The sequence below is a fragment of the Oratosquilla oratoria genome, chromosome 21 (assembly GCF_046742065.1).
Source record: "Oratosquilla oratoria isolate Oo_2021 chromosome 21, ASM4674206v1, whole genome shotgun sequence".
NCBI lineage: Eukaryota > Metazoa > Arthropoda > Malacostraca > Stomatopoda > Squillidae > Oratosquilla > Oratosquilla oratoria.
In genome coordinates, this window is record NC_134797.1 from 57951105 (window position 1) to 57969543 (window position 18439).

The 18439-nt window shown below is 38.0% G+C and overlaps 1 protein-coding gene across 4 annotated transcripts; it reads right to left on the reverse strand.

Annotated features, from left to right (window-relative positions):
• Window positions 1-1872: 1872 nt before the first annotated feature.
• On the reverse strand, window positions 1873-18216 carry LOC143036955 (PAXIP1-associated glutamate-rich protein 1-like). 4 transcript variants are annotated; one of them, XM_076205007.1, is made up of 4 exons: window positions 18139-18216; window positions 13980-14066; window positions 12454-12610; window positions 1873-2976 (listed from the first exon to the last, which is right to left on the reverse strand). In XM_076205007.1, the coding sequence occupies exons 2-4, from the start codon at window positions 14056-14058 to the stop codon at window positions 2778-2780; spliced, it is 435 nt and encodes a 144-aa protein (XP_076061122.1). In that variant the 5' UTR covers window positions 14059-14066; window positions 18139-18216; the 3' UTR covers window positions 1873-2777. The 4 variants fall into 4 exon arrangements, with proteins under 4 accessions (XP_076061122.1, XP_076061123.1, XP_076061120.1 ...); XM_076205008.1 differs by having other exon boundaries at window positions 18118-18167; XM_076205005.1 differs by lacking the exon at window positions 18139-18216 and adding an exon at window positions 17886-17999.
• Window positions 18217-18439: the final 223 nt, after the last annotated feature.

Sequence of the window (18439 nt, forward strand, 5' to 3'; positions counted from 1 at the left end):
GAATGAAACCCTAATAACCATCTACAAGGAATTCATAAGAACTACCCTTCACTCTGCTTCCATAGCATGGTTCCCAACAATGAACCTAAAGAATTTACAAACTCTACAGAATGGAACACTGAGAGTAATAACAGGATACCCCAAAACAATTCCTATTGGACACTTACCGACAGAAGCCAAACTCCTTCCAACAGAACACCACATGAAAATGACAGGAATGTAATTCTATATACCCTTCACACTACATTTCACAAGCATCACCAACAAAACACAACAAAATAACTACCCCGGCAGCATACTACTCAACCATCTATAACAGGGGTTCCCAACCAGTGGGTCGCGACCCCCTGGGGGGTCGAGAAGCCTTGGCAGGGGGGTCGCGTAGCCTTGTTAGAAGTAGCTTGTGTGTGTGTGTGTGTGCATGGAATAAAAGGGTTGCGTACCTAGCCGACATTTTTGACCAGCTGAACAAGCTCAATTTGAAGCTTCAAGGAAGGGAAACACATGTTCTCCTTTTTCAAGATAGTCTACGGGCCTTTGTTTCCAAACTGCAGAACTGGTGTCGGAAAACCAATCTTGGAAACATCACTAGTTTGAAAAATTTTGTGGAGTGATGGATGAGTCTCAGATCCAACTGGATCAGTTCCTCAAGGATGAGATTACCGAACATCTTCAGTCTCTAGAAAAGGAAGTCGAGCGTTACTTCCCTGGGCTATCACAGGAACAAGGAACCCATTTTCTACTGAGCTTGATGTATCCAGCATCCCAGATGAAATCCAAGATGAATTTCTGGTGAAATCAGTGACTCAGTTCTGGTGCACTATGTATCAGTCATACTCCAAAGTCAGCATGATAGCTTTACGTGTCCTTGTTCCATTTGCTTCTACCTACTTGTGTGAGGCAGGATTTTCCACTCTTGTCAATATAAAAACAAAGAATAGGAACAGATTGGATGTTGGAGATGACATGAGACTGGCTCTAACAAACTTTCGGCCACGAATTTCAAAGCTTGCTGCTGAAATGCAACATCAGGCATCCCACTAGCTGGGTTGGATAGCTGTTCAAACCTATGTTAATATCATTTTAAGAAATATATGCTCTTTTTTTTAATTCAGGTTGGACCAATGTGATTTAATTTGCTAATAAATAATTACAGCATTTTCCATTATTTTCTTAGATGTTCCTTTTCCTCTCCGTAACAGAAAATTAAAGGAAAATTAAGCTGATGATATTAAGCCCTAAGTAGGGGGTCACATGGGTTTCAAATTTTTAGATAAGGGGTCGCGAGTGCAAAAAGGTTGGGAACCCCTGATCTATAACAACCTACCTCTTATACCAAACAGAAACACACCCATATTTCTAAACAATCCTTTCAAGAAAAATTATCAAACTCTACAATCCAACGATAATCCCCACAGAAAAAATCCTTCCACACATGACAAAAATCACACTGCCACACCTACACTCAGGATACCATCCACCATTAAGACAGTACAGATTCAAACTGCCCCAGAGGCAGCCACCACACAGAGGACACAAACCACCTCATATTACAATGCCCCACATTAACAATCCCTAGACAACACAATATATCTCCCCTGAGTAACTTATGGTCATTGCCAGTCACCTGAAAAGTGCAGGTCTTCTGCAAGAGAGACCAGGGGCAACAGATTGATAGTTTGATTGATTGGGAAAAGTGGGATTGGGTGAACATCAGTTAGTCAGTCACTATGTCAAACCTAGCATAGGTCCCAGGGCATCATGTGGAGGTGGTAAGGCAACAACTGGCTTATAGGAGCCCCTTCCCTCACCAAGAAACCTGCACCCAGTATGTGCTTTCTCAGGACTGCAGATATTCATTAAAAGGAACATAAAGTAACTTGATTAATGGATGGAGTTTATTCAACTAGAGATTCAGTTTGAAGAGTTAATGCTATAACCCTTCTGACATGATTTTTTTTACAGATTTTGTTCTGGCTAATGCCAAACAATTTTAGTTATCTGAGGTATGGAGTTGGGGTGAAGAAATTAAGCTGGACTGAAACAATGTAGACCTCATTAAATACAAATGTACTATGATTATCATGACTAAGGAAACTTAATACCTTGTTACTCAAATAATCAACTCCAGGTAAAAAGAATAGGGAATGAAAAGTGCTCTATTGCATGATGAAATGTCAAAGTAAAAAATGGTTACTACAGATGAACCTCCAAAACCCAGCACATTTGGAGCATACACAGAACTGGATATCTGAATCTGCCATTGTAAGAATCCTTATTTCTTACTCAAGAAAAAATATTGACAAACATGTACAGGTTGTTCCTCCGAGTACACTAGCCAACTTAGCCTAACAATACCATATCTGTACATTAGAACTTTTTTACTCATACAGGATCACATAACATTACAGTATAAAATTGTACATAAAAGAACTGTAATATATAACATGTTAAATACACAGTGAAGGTATTTTGTTAATCTATGGTAATCCATATTGGTACATTCGTTATTAATCAACAGTTACTTGGACAATTGACAATATTCTTTCTATCAAAAGTTACTGCTGATTACAATGGTGACTATGGAAAATTGAATTGTATAAAAATTGATAAAGAAAATTCACATGAATAACAAAAACAGAGCATATAGAGAGGAAAATCTAAACTCAATGCATGAGAAACAATTTACAAAATATAATTGAGTACAAATTATGCAATCACAAGTACCATCAAAATTTCATCCTTAGCACTAACATGTTCTGAAACATATTTCTTCCTCATCGCTTTTCCTTTCTGGATTTGTGTTTTTCTTTTGCTTCTTGTTTCTGCTGTCTTCTTACACTGGCAAGAATGTTCTCAAAACTAGGTGTCTTTTTCTTTGCACTACCTTTGAGGGTTCCAGTGCCTGGGGTTCGACGTGGTGTCATCTTTGGGGCTGCTGGTTCATCATCAAAGTCAAAACCTGAGGTGTCAACCCTGATAAGGAAAGAAGAGTTACGAAACTCCTCACTTCTCATTAATGTTAGATTTTAATGAAAATCTATTAATAATGACTAATAATAATAATAATAATAACTATTGCCTAAAGTTTCACCGAGTGGAAAACTCATTGTCCCAGATATCTCTGGGAAGAAACTTTGGATTGTTGTCTGTGTTGTATTTGTGTTGGATTGTTTTTATATCACACGCTGAAAGTAGTAGGTGGGGAGCAGTCACTGGCTGTCAAAATCCACCAACCCCCTCATCTCAATCAGGAGGTGAGGGGATTGATGAATTTTGAAAATGGCCAACTCTGATGTCTAATTGCAAAACCACCACAAGTAGGTACTGTCACTGGTCCCAATTAATAATAAGCAACCAGAGAAATGGTTAATAGAACTTGAATGCCTCAGTCAGTTGTACATCCAAATGATACCTGGTTTTGAATTGGTTTAAAAAAATAAATGCTAAGAGACCATACAGAGTTGTACAAGTTTCACATCTCATTTCATGATTCTGTTTTGTAGCAACCTTCAAGAATTCCACAATTTGGCTTTTGCTAAAAAAAAAAAAAAAAAAAAAAAAAAAAATATATATATACACACATATATATAGGGTTTTCTTGGACTGAGCACTATAATCACAAGGCAAAAATAAATTTGTTCACTGTCATTACGTCACAACTTTTTTTCGTAGTCTCAGTATGTCACAAGTGTGTAAAGACCTGGTGCTGAATTTTATTTAATTTCACCCCGTGTGTATGTGTTCTTAGTTTTGTGCTGAGGTGGTTACCTAGGTAGGGGATGTTATAAAGGTGGAATTATAAACCCCAGTTGTGAAATTTCCAACTGTGTAACAGATGTGTAGACCAACCAATCAGGGCATATGAGACAAATTTGGTTGGTATTACAAGAATGTAACAGCTTGCAAATAAAATTACCTTCTATTTTCTCATTTTCTATTCTATAATGTATAACTTGGCAACTAATACTTTGCTGTACAGTAAGCTTATAAAAAGGATTTCACAACAATTCCATCGGATTACATCAAACAGGAGGAACACCAGGTGATTCTTCAAGATGTTTGGAATGTAGTGAAGGAGGAGAGAAGTGGGAGTAGAAATATAATGGATGTTTCAATCAATCAATCAATCTATTGCACAAGACCAATGACTCCCAAGTAACTGGCACAGGCTACTGGGTGGGTTCATGTGTCACTCAAAGAAGAAATATAGTGCGTTTGTCTATGGGACAGTGTAAATGAGATGTTCAGTGTTCCCAGTGATGGTTATATTGAGGGCTGTTTGATTCTATGGTCAAGCTTATTTTGTGATGGTACCATTTTAATGTTGGGTGATGTCCTGAACACAAGCATGCTAGTGTGATCCTGCATCTCTAGATAGGGATTTTTCAGTGAAACTAATGTCAGGGTGGGGGGAGGGGGTGTAGTATTGAGCTTAGTGGTCTGTCTTGAAGAGTTTATTTTGTGATCTGGGCATGAATATGTTTTTGTGTGATATTGTGTGGTACTGGTGGTAGATTGTTGCATATGTACGTGTGGTATGCTGCTGATTTATTTATGTTCTGGTGGTTGCACTTATGTATTGAGATGGGTGAGTGGAGTTGAGGGTCTTAGCACACATATGCCTATCATTTTCATGTGATATTCTATAGGGAGAATTTTGGTTTCTGAGTACAAGTGTTCTATTGGGGTGGTTTTGACGCATCTTGTTATCATTCTCAATATTTTATTTTGCATAATTGGTAAAGTGTTTATGTTTGTTTTACTAACTGTTGGAAATTAAGCTGTGCAGGTGCAGTCAAGTGAGGTTCTAATGAATGGTTTATAGACTGCGATTAAAGTTTCCTTTTGATGTCCAAAGCTTGTGCAGAATCAGTGTTCACAATAAAGTTTGATTTGCATCATTTCCATAATGATTACCATGATGGCTTCACAGAAATAGGTTAGTATTAGAGACACTTGATGGAGGACTATCCATCACAAAAATTCTATCTTTGAATGTTCATTGATCTCCAGTTGCATCAGGTAACACAAGCAATTTAGCACGTTGAATAGGAGGAGATTCTGCTTCTCACATTGATTTTAATTACTTGATGGAGCCAAGTCATGTATTCAAATTATTGACTCACACACATCAACAAATCACTATCTAATTACCAATAGGGTTCTTCCCCTTTATAAGGGAAGTAGCCAGCCAAGGCCCCACCCATCATCACCCATTTTTCTTCATTTCAGCTTCACATGGATGAAAGGTCATCTCTGTCCCCTGCCCACTTCCTGGGCCAGAAGCAGTACACCAGGACATAACACACCCAAAGTAAGCCCAGCTGCTTCATTTTAATGGCAACCCTTCCTCCTCATCCCCGCATGCAAAAATAAAGACATACATACATACATATACCAAAGGCTTTTTCCCCCTTACATGGGGGGCAGCCAAGAAGAAAAAGGGACAGAAATCACTCCTACCCATTTCATTCCCCATATATTCCACTCCCCTCCACCCTCCCTCTTATCTTGGCACCTCCTGGATGACAGGTCATCCCTGCATCCTGTCCACTGCCCTGGGTCAGAAGCAGTGTCGCAAGACACAGCACATCCACAGCAAGGCCGCTTCATAAATTCGGCGACCCCCCCCCTCCGTCTCCTGTGTCATTTCATATTTCATTCACAACCATTCTCCACTCACACCTATCTCTTACCTTCTTCTTTCACTGCTCAACAGATATTCCCCTTTTACTCAAAGCCTCCTTCACCTCATCCATCTCATTCTTGGTTTTCTCCTTAAGTTCACTTCATCTACCTCTGCCTTTCACACTCTTTTTGTTTGTCTTTCTTCATTCATTCTTTCCATGTGCCCAGACCATCCCAGTATTCTTTCATCAATCCTATCTTCCAGCTCCCTTTCTATCCCCACTCTACTCCTCATTTCTTACTCTATTCATCCTCAAAACCTCCACCATACTTCTCAAACACATTTTAATTACCTTCTGCCTCCCTTAAATTCAGTCTTCACCCCATACAGTGTTGTTGGTACTATCATCCCTTCTCTTTGCATTTATCCTCAGATACCTATTTCTCATGACAAATTTCATTCCTCCACAACATTTACTCGCTTCACTTTTAACTTCCTCCTATCACATACCTTCTCAAATGTTGTCAACAACTCCTGTTGACACTACTCTGACCCAGCCACAAACACAGTGTCATCAGCAAAGAACAATTGCCTCTCCTCCCAGTCTCTTTAACTATCTCTAATTCCCTACCCATCACCCTCAAATCAACCTCCCATACCATCCCATCCATGTATTGCATAGCCATGGCAAAATAACACAACACTTGCACAGTTACACCTTCATCTCAAACCACTCATTCTTATCATTTCCAACCCTAACACAAGCTCTACTACTCATGAGTGCCCTTAATGGCTTTCCCCCTATCTCATATATCTGCAATACCTCCCACAATACTTTCCTGTCTACTTTGTCATAAGCCTTTTCCAATTCTATAGACTCAAAAAACATCCTTACCTTTTGTCATAAACTTCACACAAACCTACCTTACCACAAAAATCTGACCCATGCATCCTCTACCTTTCCTAAATCCACACTGTTCCTCACCAATTACTTCTTCAGTTCCTCTCCTAATCCTCTAATTAACACCCTCCTATATGCCTTTCCAATCACACTTAACAAACTGATCCCTCTAAAACTACTACATTCACATTTGTCCCTTATTCCTTTGTAAAGTGGAACTATACATGCCCTCCTCCAGTCCTCTGGCACATTCCCCTCCCTTAGGCCCACATTAAACAACCTCACTAGCCAATCCACTATAAATGTTGCTCTCTTTGTAACACACTCCACATGACACTCATCTAACCCAGGTGCCTTACCAACCAACCTTATGTCCACCACCCTTTCCCATGTATACTTATGCTTGGCTTTCTTCTTAAACATTGAGTTTGCTATTAACTCCCTTTTTAAAAACACATCTCCAACATGATCTCTCCACTTAGATTTTTCCCTACTACTCCATCAATTGGGTCAACCCCTACTCTAGCATATACATCCACAATACCACTACATTTACTTTCCTCCCAAACCTCTCTAAGCACTCATTTAAATATATCCAAAAATCCTCCCTTTCCTCTTAATTTTTCTTACTACCAGGTATATATGCATTCACAAAAACTCACATCTCCTATCCCAGTTTAATTTTTACCTACATTAACCTTGAAGACACTCCCCTCCTTTCCACCATGAGCTTTCCTTTCTCATCACTTTGCACCAGTGCTACTCCTTCCCTCCTTTACCCCCTCATCACTCCTCCCATCTCCCTACTCCACTCCCAAACTTAAAATCACACTGCCCTTTCTACTTAGTTTCACATAATGCTAACACATCCACCCTCCTCACAAAAATAATGACACCCTTGTCCCTTTTACTCTCATTTGTGCCACAACCATGCACATTTAATGTTTAATGATCCAAATTTTAGGGTTCTGCTTGGAGTTCTCCCAGACCCTCTTATACCTTGACTTCTTGTACGATGAACATATAGAGAGCAGGATCCTTTGCCCTATTACTCCATCCTGCTTTGTTGCCTTTCATGACTTGCATGGGAATCATGGTAGCAGAATTCTACCCCCCTCCCCCACTACATGGGATAAGAAGAGTCATGGAAGTGGTACAGGACAGTTATATGGGAACAACATAGAGGGATAGTTGTACAAAAGTAGCATAATCATGCTGTGTCGAGATTTTACTCAACATAAACAAATGGTGTGTGGCTTCAGTTTGTAGGGGCACCCCCAACAGTCCCTAAAATGTTGAATGCATGCTACCATGTAATCAGTACTGAAGAAACCCTGGACTGTTGTCTATGTTGTATTAGTGTGAGATGAGTTTCTATGTACCCAGTTTATAATAGTACAAGGAAGGGGTCAGTCACCAAGTGTTAGCTCTCCTTCTGTGAAAAACTGGAGGAAATACGATTGAAATTGAGAGAGATCTTGGGCCCAGTTCAGAGATTGAGTGTCATCCCTTCAGGACTGCACCACCAGATGGAGGCGAATGTGTTGATAAGTTTTCAAGATGGGTGGCAGGGAGATGATTCTCTCACATTCATTTCGCAGGACCACAACTTACAGGTACTCATCATTGGTCCCTGGGAGATGAGGATGAAAATAACTTAAAAGACTACTAACCAAGTCTAAAGAGACAGCAAAAACTTAGGTCACTTCTAAAAGGATGAACAAGTAATGAAGTGCATGGCATGGTTTGAGGGATTAATCATGAAAACTATTACACAGAAGCCTAAAACATACTGACTAAACAAGAGCAGCACATTGGTAAGAAGCTAGAAGTAGACAGAATAATAGTTAATAAAAACAAGAACTTTTTTCCTTGCCTTCTAGGAATATAACTGCTGATACTATTAAACCAAACATACAACACACATCTGCGAAGTTTAGTGGTAACAGGTCCCATGAAATCATAATCTATAATAAAATGTCCTTTGATCTTATGTTCAATTTATTTATTGTTTAAATATTACCATTTGCTTGTGCATAGTTACTACTTATCATGTTTAAGACCTAAATGTCAAAAGCATTAAGTAGTTATTATAGAAACGCTAATAAAAACATGGAAGCATCATATAGGTGCTAGGTCTCTCCTCCATCAACAAATACTATCGTAGCTGGGGATACAAGAACCATACACTGTCAAAATTCCCTTATTTATAAGGAATATATAACCACATACATGTAATGCATGTCTAATGATGTTCTAGTGTATGGTGGGAGAAGAAACAACTTATTTTTATCATGATTACATTCACCAAACTAAAAGGCTGGTCCCAAATCCAGAGAACTGGATGGTCTCTATTCAGCTTTAAAAACAAACTGGATCAAATGGACATGTACATACATTCCCCTCTTCATGAAGGTGCACATTTGTATGAAAGCTTAACTTTTACAAGTTGATATTCCACAGAATGAGTAGGGTGTGTATATGGATGAACCTACTAACACCCACTGGCTAAAGTGTAAATTCAAACAACATGAAAAGGTGAATGTTGTGGACTTGGCAACCAACAAGAATGCAATTTTAAGTAAGGTATGACTAGAGTACATCAAACAGGGAGACTTTACCATATAATTAGTTGGTAAAGGGTGGGCTGGAGGGAGAAAGGGGCTGATAAAGAAGGGACAGTAAAGAGAAGGTAGATATACAGGAAGGATACAAATTTGGAGGTCTTAACCTGTCAAGTGCCAGATTTCCAGGTCTTCTTGTAATAATTTGCAATCTTCCTCTGTACTTACTCTCTTATCGTCTGCAAAGTTCATATAGCATTCCACACCTTCATCCATGTGATTTATATATGGCAAACATTATTGGAGCCAATACAGAGCCTTGTGGGACTCAACTTATCATTTCTTCCCAATTTGAGTTCTTGTCTTTGAGTACCACCATCACTTTTCTTATGTTCAAGAAATCTTTCATACATTCCAATAACTTTCCTTGTACTCCATCTATTGTTTCAATTTTTCTTTGTAGCTTTTTGTCTGGTACTTTGTCAAATGCTTTTTGTAAATCTAAGAGGGCACAATCTGCCCATCTGTCCCTTTCCTGTATTATTTCTATTAGCCTCGAGTAAAAGCATATCAAGTTTGTGGCACGTGATCTTCCGCGTCTAAATACAAATTGTTTTGGATTTAGTACTTTGTTCTCCTCCAAATGTTTAGTCCATTAACTTTTGATAACTTTTTCGCATATTTTTGCTACTGTACTTGTAAGGGAGACCAGTCTGTAGGTGGTTGGATTTTCTTTGCCCCTTCTTTTGTATATTGGTACAATATTTGCATTTTTCCAATCTTGTAGTATTTTTCCTTCTTTGAGTGAGAAATCAATTATCTTGTGTATTTTGTCTCTGTGTGTGTGTGTATATATATATATATATTTATATATATACATATAAAACACACACATGTATAGATTTAATAATAAAAAACTGTCAGTGTTACTATTAGAGCTAAACCTAATCTCTTTGAATAGGGAAGCCCTTGCTCTCATAAACTCTGCCTCTCCCCCAAGCCTCCTAACACTACATATGGGTACAGGAGGGTCCTGCCAGTTTGATGAATTTTATATACTACAGAGATGATGTCAACACCCTTGATTTCCTGACAAAGCTTGATAAAATCCCTTGTTATGAATTTATGAACAGATATAAGTTTGTATGTTTTAATGATTTAGTTTGTGATTATATCCAACAAGGTGACAATAAAAATGAAGTGTCGATGAAAGTATATCTAAAGGGAAGATATGTTTTCTGACAAGCTAATGTGTCATTATCTGCAAGTTGTCATTTATATGAGGTTTAGAAAACAGTGGATCAACCCAACAGGAGTATTACCCCTTGGTAAGTAGCAGCAGCATAATAATAATAACAATAATAATGATAGTAATAATAATAATGGCTGCCTAAAGTTCCACTGACTGGTGACCTGCAGCACCACAGTAGATTGCATGGTCCTTGTACCCTCCTACAGATCTCTAGGAAAAAAAATTGGATTGTTGTCTATGCTGTATTAGTATGGGACACTGTCTACGTCACTAGCTTATTGTAGTATGATGAAGGAAGCAATCACTGATTGTCAGACCTCCTTATGTGAAACGGGGGAAGAAATATGGTTTTTTAAGTTAATTGAGATTGATTACCAGCCCCTTTCTGATGGAGGTAGATAGATTTTTAAGACGGGTGGCATAAAAATTATTCACACAAACCTCCACCTTGCAGGACTACCATTTGCAGGTATTTTTCTTTGGTTCTGCAAGATGGACAGCAGAGCTGCTCATTTTCAAAACTTGTCAACCCTCTCACCTGCAGCCATGAGGCACTGACACTAGATCCCTGGACTGGGTCCAAGATCTCTTTTGATAAATTCTAATTGTATTTATTACACCATTTCACACATGGAGACCTTACAATTGGTGACAGCTCCCTTCCTTCTACTTTCAGCTTCTTGATTAATTTTAAATGTATTTATTACACCATTTCACACATGGAGACCTTACAATTGGTGACAGCTCTCTTCCTTCTACTTTCAGTTGGTGACAGAAACAGTCCCACATCAATACAACAGTCCAAGTTTTATTCTTACAGAGATCTGTGATAGGGTTCAGGGACTGCTGTCAGGTGCTGTGGACCTGCAGGTTTTCCACTTTGTGAAACTTGAGGAAATTATTATTATTATTATTATCATTATTAATTATCATTATTATTTATTTATTACTTATCATTATTATTATTCTATGCATTCTAAACTACAGCCACAAAACAACTTCTATGCATTCTGACTTCTGGACTCCATTTTCAGGGGTGATTTCTTTAAGTCAATATATTTTCCCATCACTATACACCTATTGAAAAAAAGAGCAAGAACAAGGATAACATTTTTTACTGGCATCCAGCAGGTTAATCATTGGTGGATGGGACCTTGTGAGGACAAATAGGCCTTGAAAGGGAGGAATGGTCTACTGGAGGAGGAAAGGAGTCTACATACAGTAAAAGGATGGAATCTGCTGAAAGTATGGCTGACATTCTTGTATTAGGAAGTGAAAATGCATGAACTGGTGGGAATGGAATAAAGGCAAATGAAGGTAAGGTGACTTGGGTAAAAGGAAGATAGAAACTAATCTAAGAGGAACAGTGGTCAAAAGAGGAGACAACCTGCAGAAGAGGTCATCAGGAATGACTAGCAAGTGAAGGGCATGGCAAAATGCAAAATTAAGGAGGCCAACAGGAAAAGGGAGGGTGAAAAACTACTTATAAATGATTTTCACCTTAGCATATTATATTGCCACACAACATACAGTTGTTATATGAAGTAGTCTCCTACTGCATACAGTATATACCTTCACTCAATATGTACATCATGTACACTATACAATATGGCACAAGGCATAATAATAATCTACAATCTTAGCATTCCTGAAGATGATCAAGTTTTTCTGGAAAAAAGTATCCATTCTTTTACCAACAGTCTCCATTTAACAAATATTCATCTTTGGAATCCTTTGAAGTCTAAACATTCATTTTCATTTACTTGAATATTGTTCAGAAATACTATTATGTCATCAAAGTGAAAATATCATTAAGTACCTGAAAGTCCTACATGTTTTAATGAAATGTGGTGAGGGTAAGTATTCATTATGATCCTTAGGAAAACCATAAGAATCTACAAGGCACCTAAGGATAAAATATCACTTAATCTATGCCTCACTATTTTTAGCCAATCATCAAAAGGGCACAACTTCCTGGCCATAGGAACATGTGATGTACTGTAACTATAGGAATAAGTCAGTAGATAAAATAAATAAATAAATAATCATCCTAAAGTCCTAGCTTTCACAATCAACTAGAAAAGAAAAAAGGTTGTCCTTTTACTTGTCATCTTCCTTTTCTTCTTTTTCACTGTCTGAATCCTGAGAGAGTGGAGTGAGAGGCCTTCGCCCATGTTCCCATTTCCATGCAATGGGGAGAGTTCCATCCCGGGCTATTGCCTCGTACAAGCGCAGGATCTCTGGACCACTTGGTTCCCAGCCTGACAAAGGAATGTATGCATTAAAAAAGAGAGATGTGAGGTTACTTGGCTACAATGCTCCTAATCCATTTTTTGTACAGTTATGGCGGGTAGGAAACGTGTGGGTGGTATTCTTTCTGATGTTAGGAGTGGAGATGATATGAGGTTGGATTGTGGCGAGTTTCTAGTAAGGGCATACTACATTAAATTCCCAAACTTTAAAAAATCCTTTGTAAGAATGCACTGTTTTAGCACTCTGACAGGGAAAGTTCCATGATGTTAAACAATCATTCTTACTAAATCCTGCCCTAAGTCTTTGTTTAGAAGTAAAATGTTTAGAAAAGTCCATAAAGAGATGTTCTTCTTGTCTGCTTTGTAATTTTTTCAATAGAATGAAGGGGAGGTTGCTATATATGAGGATAGTTCCAAATGTAATGTCATTTATTATATATATATATATATATATATATTACTCTGCATCAAGGGATTCAAGGTGGTTGATTATGACATGATAATAACTAAACTTTTGCACTCATAACCTGAAATTTCCAGCTCTCTGTTGCAGATATTGACAGCGTGACAGTCTAATAAAATAACCCCTGTCATGGATGTGCATCAAAAGCAAAGGTGTGTCATGGAATTCCTCCACACAGAAGTGAAGAGAAGGTGGAGATCTACTAACCATCTACAGAATTATGAAAGGGATAGAAGTCCTTGATAGAGATGATTTACTAAAGTGGGATAAAAGAAAAACAAGAGGACATGAAAAGAAACTTAAAAGGGATAGTTATAGAAGAGATCTGAAAAAGACCACACAGTGGTAGATGTCTGGAACAAATTGGATGAGGCAACAGTGTGTGCAAAAACTATTCAAGAATTTAAGAACAAACTAGAGACTGAAAGATACAAAAACGGGTCACTACGAGCATAGCTCCCTTCCCAAATAATACAACTAGGTAAATAAATACACACACACATAAACACAGAGAGGGATGATTATCATGAAAATACACAAATTTAAATGACTTTCATGGACAAGGTGCGGGGATGACCCGTCATCCAGGTGGTGCTAAGATGGGAGGGAGGGTGGAGGGGAGTGGAGTGTATTTAGGGATGGAATGGGTGGGATGTTTTTATGCCTTTTTCTTTTTTGGCTACCTCCCTTGTAAGGGGGAAAAAGCCTTGGTATACGTATGTAAGTACATATGGCTCTCACCAGTATTATGGTAATAAACACAATATGTCTACAACTTTTGTGTATAGTGCTTACACATCCCAGCCTGTGTGGCTAAAAATTATAAATAAATAATAACCGTTGCTATGAAAACTAAAAAACAATTTGTTCCTCAATAAAATATCACAGTTAAAGCATATGTGAACTAATCCATACCTGTCATTCCTTTGGTGAATTCATTTTTTATTTCCTCATCACTGCACTCAACCTCGAAATCATCATCAGACATGCTCATTTATGCAGCTGTTGGGATGGATGAAAGTAATATTTATAGTATATAATACCTCATTAGATCATAATGTGTATCTTACATAATATAAGCTGCTTCCTTATAAATACTAATGAAATTTTTGAATAATCTGAGATGGTTAAAAATAACTATTGTTTGAGTTTCACCGACTAGAAATCCACAACTCCACAGAATGCAGTAATGGTCCTTGTGGCCTTCCATTCATCTTTGGAAGAAACTTTGAACTGTTGTCTGTACTGTATTAATGTGGGTCTGTTTCTGTGTCAATGGCTGGTGTGGGGAGATAAGAAAGTGGTAGGAGGAGCAGAAGGAGATGAGATGATGACAATGACAATGATGATGATGTAGTTACCGATACTTTTTTGTTTACTGCTTTATGTATGGGTAGGTACTGGTTAAAGGACTTAAACATTTTCTATATCTTCTGAGTAATCTTACCAGTTTGCTTTTTGGTAGTTTGTAAATATTCTTTTATAAGTGGGTGGTAATTTCTCTTCTAGTCCTAAGGTAATCTTTACTGGGAAGTGGTCTGTTGGAAGATCTTGTATTGTTTTGCATGTTATTTGTGCTTGTAAGAAGGATGAGCACATTGTTATGTCAAGGGATGTTGGTTGTTGATTGTGTTGGGAGAATGTGTGTTGAGGTTGTTGCTGGAGTTAACTATATTTGGGTTGGAGAGTTGTTCAGGTAATTTGTGTCCTCTGTCCTACAGTTTGTGTTAAGCCAGATTGGACGATGTGCTTTCATATCACCTGTTAACAAGTTGAGTGGTTGGGTTTGATGGATGGAGCCTCTTGGGGTTAATAAAGTGGGTGGAATGTATATGTTTGTGATGGTGTATGTAATTTTCTTTATTTGTACTGATTATTTCTGTTGCAATATCTGTGATGGTTTGTTTAATTTCTCTGCTCCATCACTTCTAAATATTTACTGCAGTACAGCAATAACCAACCACTCATAATACATCCACACAAAAAACATTCATACCCAGATCACAAGCTTGCCAGCCAGTTCGGCCCGTTCCAAACTCGGCTCATCAGCTGCTTTGTTTTTGAAAGATGCTGAGGTCAAAGAAAATTAAGTATGATAAATTCATCTACTCAAACCTGACCTAACCGTGGTGGGCAGACTTGGTCAAGTAGATGGGCCAAGTTGGCGATGGGCCGAGTTGACCCTACACTGATCACAAAACAACTCTTCAGGACAGATCACTAAACAGGCCTAACCACAGAATCAAACTGGATAAATTTTTTGAAGTGCACACCTACATGAAATAGTAATAGAAAATTAATTATTTATAATAAATAATAAATAATATTTATAATAAATAATATCTATAATAAATAATGATTTTGTAAATTATAATACATTAATGTAATATACGTTTTTCTTGCCAGAAATCAATAATAGAAACAGCTGTTGTTGTTCGCTAGACTGTCTGTCTGAGCAGTTCCATCTCCCCAAGGAATGCCATGGCAGGAATGGGGTTTTCTCACAAATTGTTTACAGAGTGTATGTTGTGTTGTTTGTGTGCATGATTGTGTATAATGTAGTCTTCCATTATGTATTGAATAGTATGGGGTGAAGTGTTACATCCTGGGCAGTTGTCCACAATGTGGTCATCCAGCCTCTTCTGGTAGCTTAGAAGGGCTGGGTGGTGACTGCATCTCAGTCTGGTCAGGTGGACTCTGTCCTTTTGTGGGAGAGAGGATTCAGAGGGATGGATATCAGGGGGTCTGGCATGCAGCAATGTGTTGTCTTTTAGTGTGCTAATGGAGCGGTGAGTGATATGATTATGAATATGTTTCTGGAGGCTTGTTATTGGTGGTTGTGGAGGAAGAGAAGAGAGTATTTGTGTGTTCCTTGGTGTGTGCAGGTGTTCTGCTATATAGTGTAATGGGTGTGCTGTGTTTGTGGAGGCTACAGCAAGTGCTTGTGTGCCTCTCATGTCAAGGTGATCCTTGACTTTGAGGACTTTTGTTTCATAGTGTAGCTGGTCTGCAGGTGTTGTATTTGTGTATCCTGTAATTGTTTTCAGGGCTTTGTTTTGTATGGTCTGAAGGGTGTTGGGGTGTGTCTCACTGGGATTAGGTGCCCATGCAAGACTTGCATAATTCATCAATGAGTGTATGCATTGTTTGTATATTGTAGTATTTGTAGTGGGAGTGTTTTTGTGCCTTGTCCTTTTTGGCTACCCCCCTGGTAAGGGGAAAAAAAGCCTTGGTATATGTATATGTATGTAGTGTTAGTTTCTTTGTTTTATCCAAATGTTGTTCCAGTGATTGATTTCTTAGGTCCTGGTGCAGCAGTATTTTTGTCATGGGACCACCCCCCAACCCCAAGATTTGTGGGCTAAACTGCAGCAAACATACCCGGCCACCGGCTCTATGTAGGTGGCATCTATCCACAGGAGGGGCTTCAGTCAACTGGCCGAGTACCACAATCCTTTAATAGAAACAGTTGCTAAAAGCTATTAATAAACAAATGTAACTGCTTTGACTATTTGAGATGTCACGTTTATTTTGGTAGAGGTGGAGGTCAAAGAAATTAAAGTATGCTAAATTCATATATTCTACCCCAACCTATCTTACCTAACCTAACTAGGACCTAACCTGCATTTAGTAATGCGTTACCTATAATTCTAGAGGTCATCAGGCCATCATCATTGTCTCTTACCTCTGAATTTATCAAAACCAAGATGGTATTTAAAAGAGTCTATGCAACTTTGTTTGTTTATAGCTTTTAGCGACTGTATTATTAATTTCTGTCAAGAATAATGTATATTACGTCAATGTATTATAATGTACAAAATTACTATTTCTCTATTACTATATTGCATAGATGTGCACTTCTAAAAAATACCTCAAACTGCCTCAGATGCAATCATCATACAGTGGCCTCTGAATACCTTATCCTATGTTACTCTGCACTAACTCCAGACAACACCATAATATTTTGGGAAATTTTCTATTTTATTCCAGTATCATGCAAACTCATTTTTTGCTTCTTTCTTTTTTGTATTTGAAAGATCTATTTTTTTGTATGAAATTATGCTGCTCTAGGTTAAGTTTGTTTAGGTTATCGTATATTAAGTTTAAAGTTAGGAACTATTGGACTTAGAAACTTTTATATTACATATCCAGGCTTGTTTGGATGACAGGAATTTAACCAGAATTTCTTCTTTCAGTGACTTATGGCCTGACAATGGCTGCTGCAGGTTATCTAGGAGCCTTGGATCTCCTGCAACAGACTGTAGCAATGTAACGACTGACTGTTTGCCTGCAATTTGATGAACCATGATCATTGATGGTTGTCTTGTGTTCTTCAATCTCTTCTAAGCTTGAACACATATTTCTCTATGAAAAGATATTGGACTGTTGCTTATGTTACATTAGTGAGGAATGTTTCTGTCACCAAAAATATTAAAGGATAACCAGACGCCGATTCAAATTTAATCATAAAACTAATCACTAGACTAGTTATCTGAACTCTGAATGTAGAAGGTACCATTCCCCATTCATGGGATTTCACATTTGTACCTCCATTTTTGGGCAGTCACCATTTGTATATTTTTCCTTCCCTTCAAACCCGCACTATTACCAGTGTTAAATAACTCTGTCGTATTTACAAAAACTAAGGAAAATATACATTAACCACGGCCTTCCCTTAGCCACTAACAGATAAATTTTCTCCCAATACAAAGCAACTCTATGCAATAAAACAATCTGCCACCAACCTGTTACTCCTTGGAAATCATTTACAATTTACTAAATACAATGCAGCTCTCTTGAAATGACATAAAATAAACTTACAGCAAAAGTAATACTTCAAATCAGACTATGTGACTATGTAAACAACTTTAAACAAAGAAAGTATGACTTTGTTCTGTGAGATCGATTCCACGATGTTTGTAAACATGTAATAGATGGCGGTATTGTTTGTATAAGTTTGTCGTTTATGTATGTAGGTATAACATTGAATTTTCTGTGATATGTATTTGTCTAATTGCAATATACAGAAAAGGAGACACATATGTAGGATTACCTCTTACTCCAAATACAATACCTAGTTTTGAATTTGCTAATGAATTTAGATCGGACTTCCATCAACTAAGCCATTCCAGGAGTTTTGATGAGGAGAGACTAAGGAAACTGAACCTACCAGGCTACCAACGTTGGCATACAGAAGCGCACGGGGAGACTTAATAGAGACATACAAGATACGCACTGGGAACTATGATGGGGAATGTAGTCAAGGCATATTGAAACTTCGAGAAGAAAGCATCAGTAGGGGAATTCACTCAAACTTTTTAAGACAAGGTCAAGGTTGGATATAAGGAAGTATACTTTTCCGTGTAGGGTGATAA

What these genes read in the sequence shown, in the direction of transcription:
- LOC143036955 (XM_076205007.1), bottom strand. Translation starts at nt 14,058, where the DNA reads ATGAGCATGTCTGATGATGATTTCGAGGTTGAGTGCAGTGATGAGGAA. An exon ending in ATTCACCAAAGGAATGACAG is followed by an intron (nt 12,611 to 13,979) that starts GTATGGATTAGT and finishes TTCCTTTGTCAG; the next exon opens with GCTGGGAACCAAGTGGTCCA. An exon ending in GAAGAAAAGGAAGATGACAA is followed by an intron (nt 2,977 to 12,453) that starts GTAAAAGGACAA and finishes TTTCCTTATCAG; the next exon opens with GGTTGACACCTCAGGTTTTG.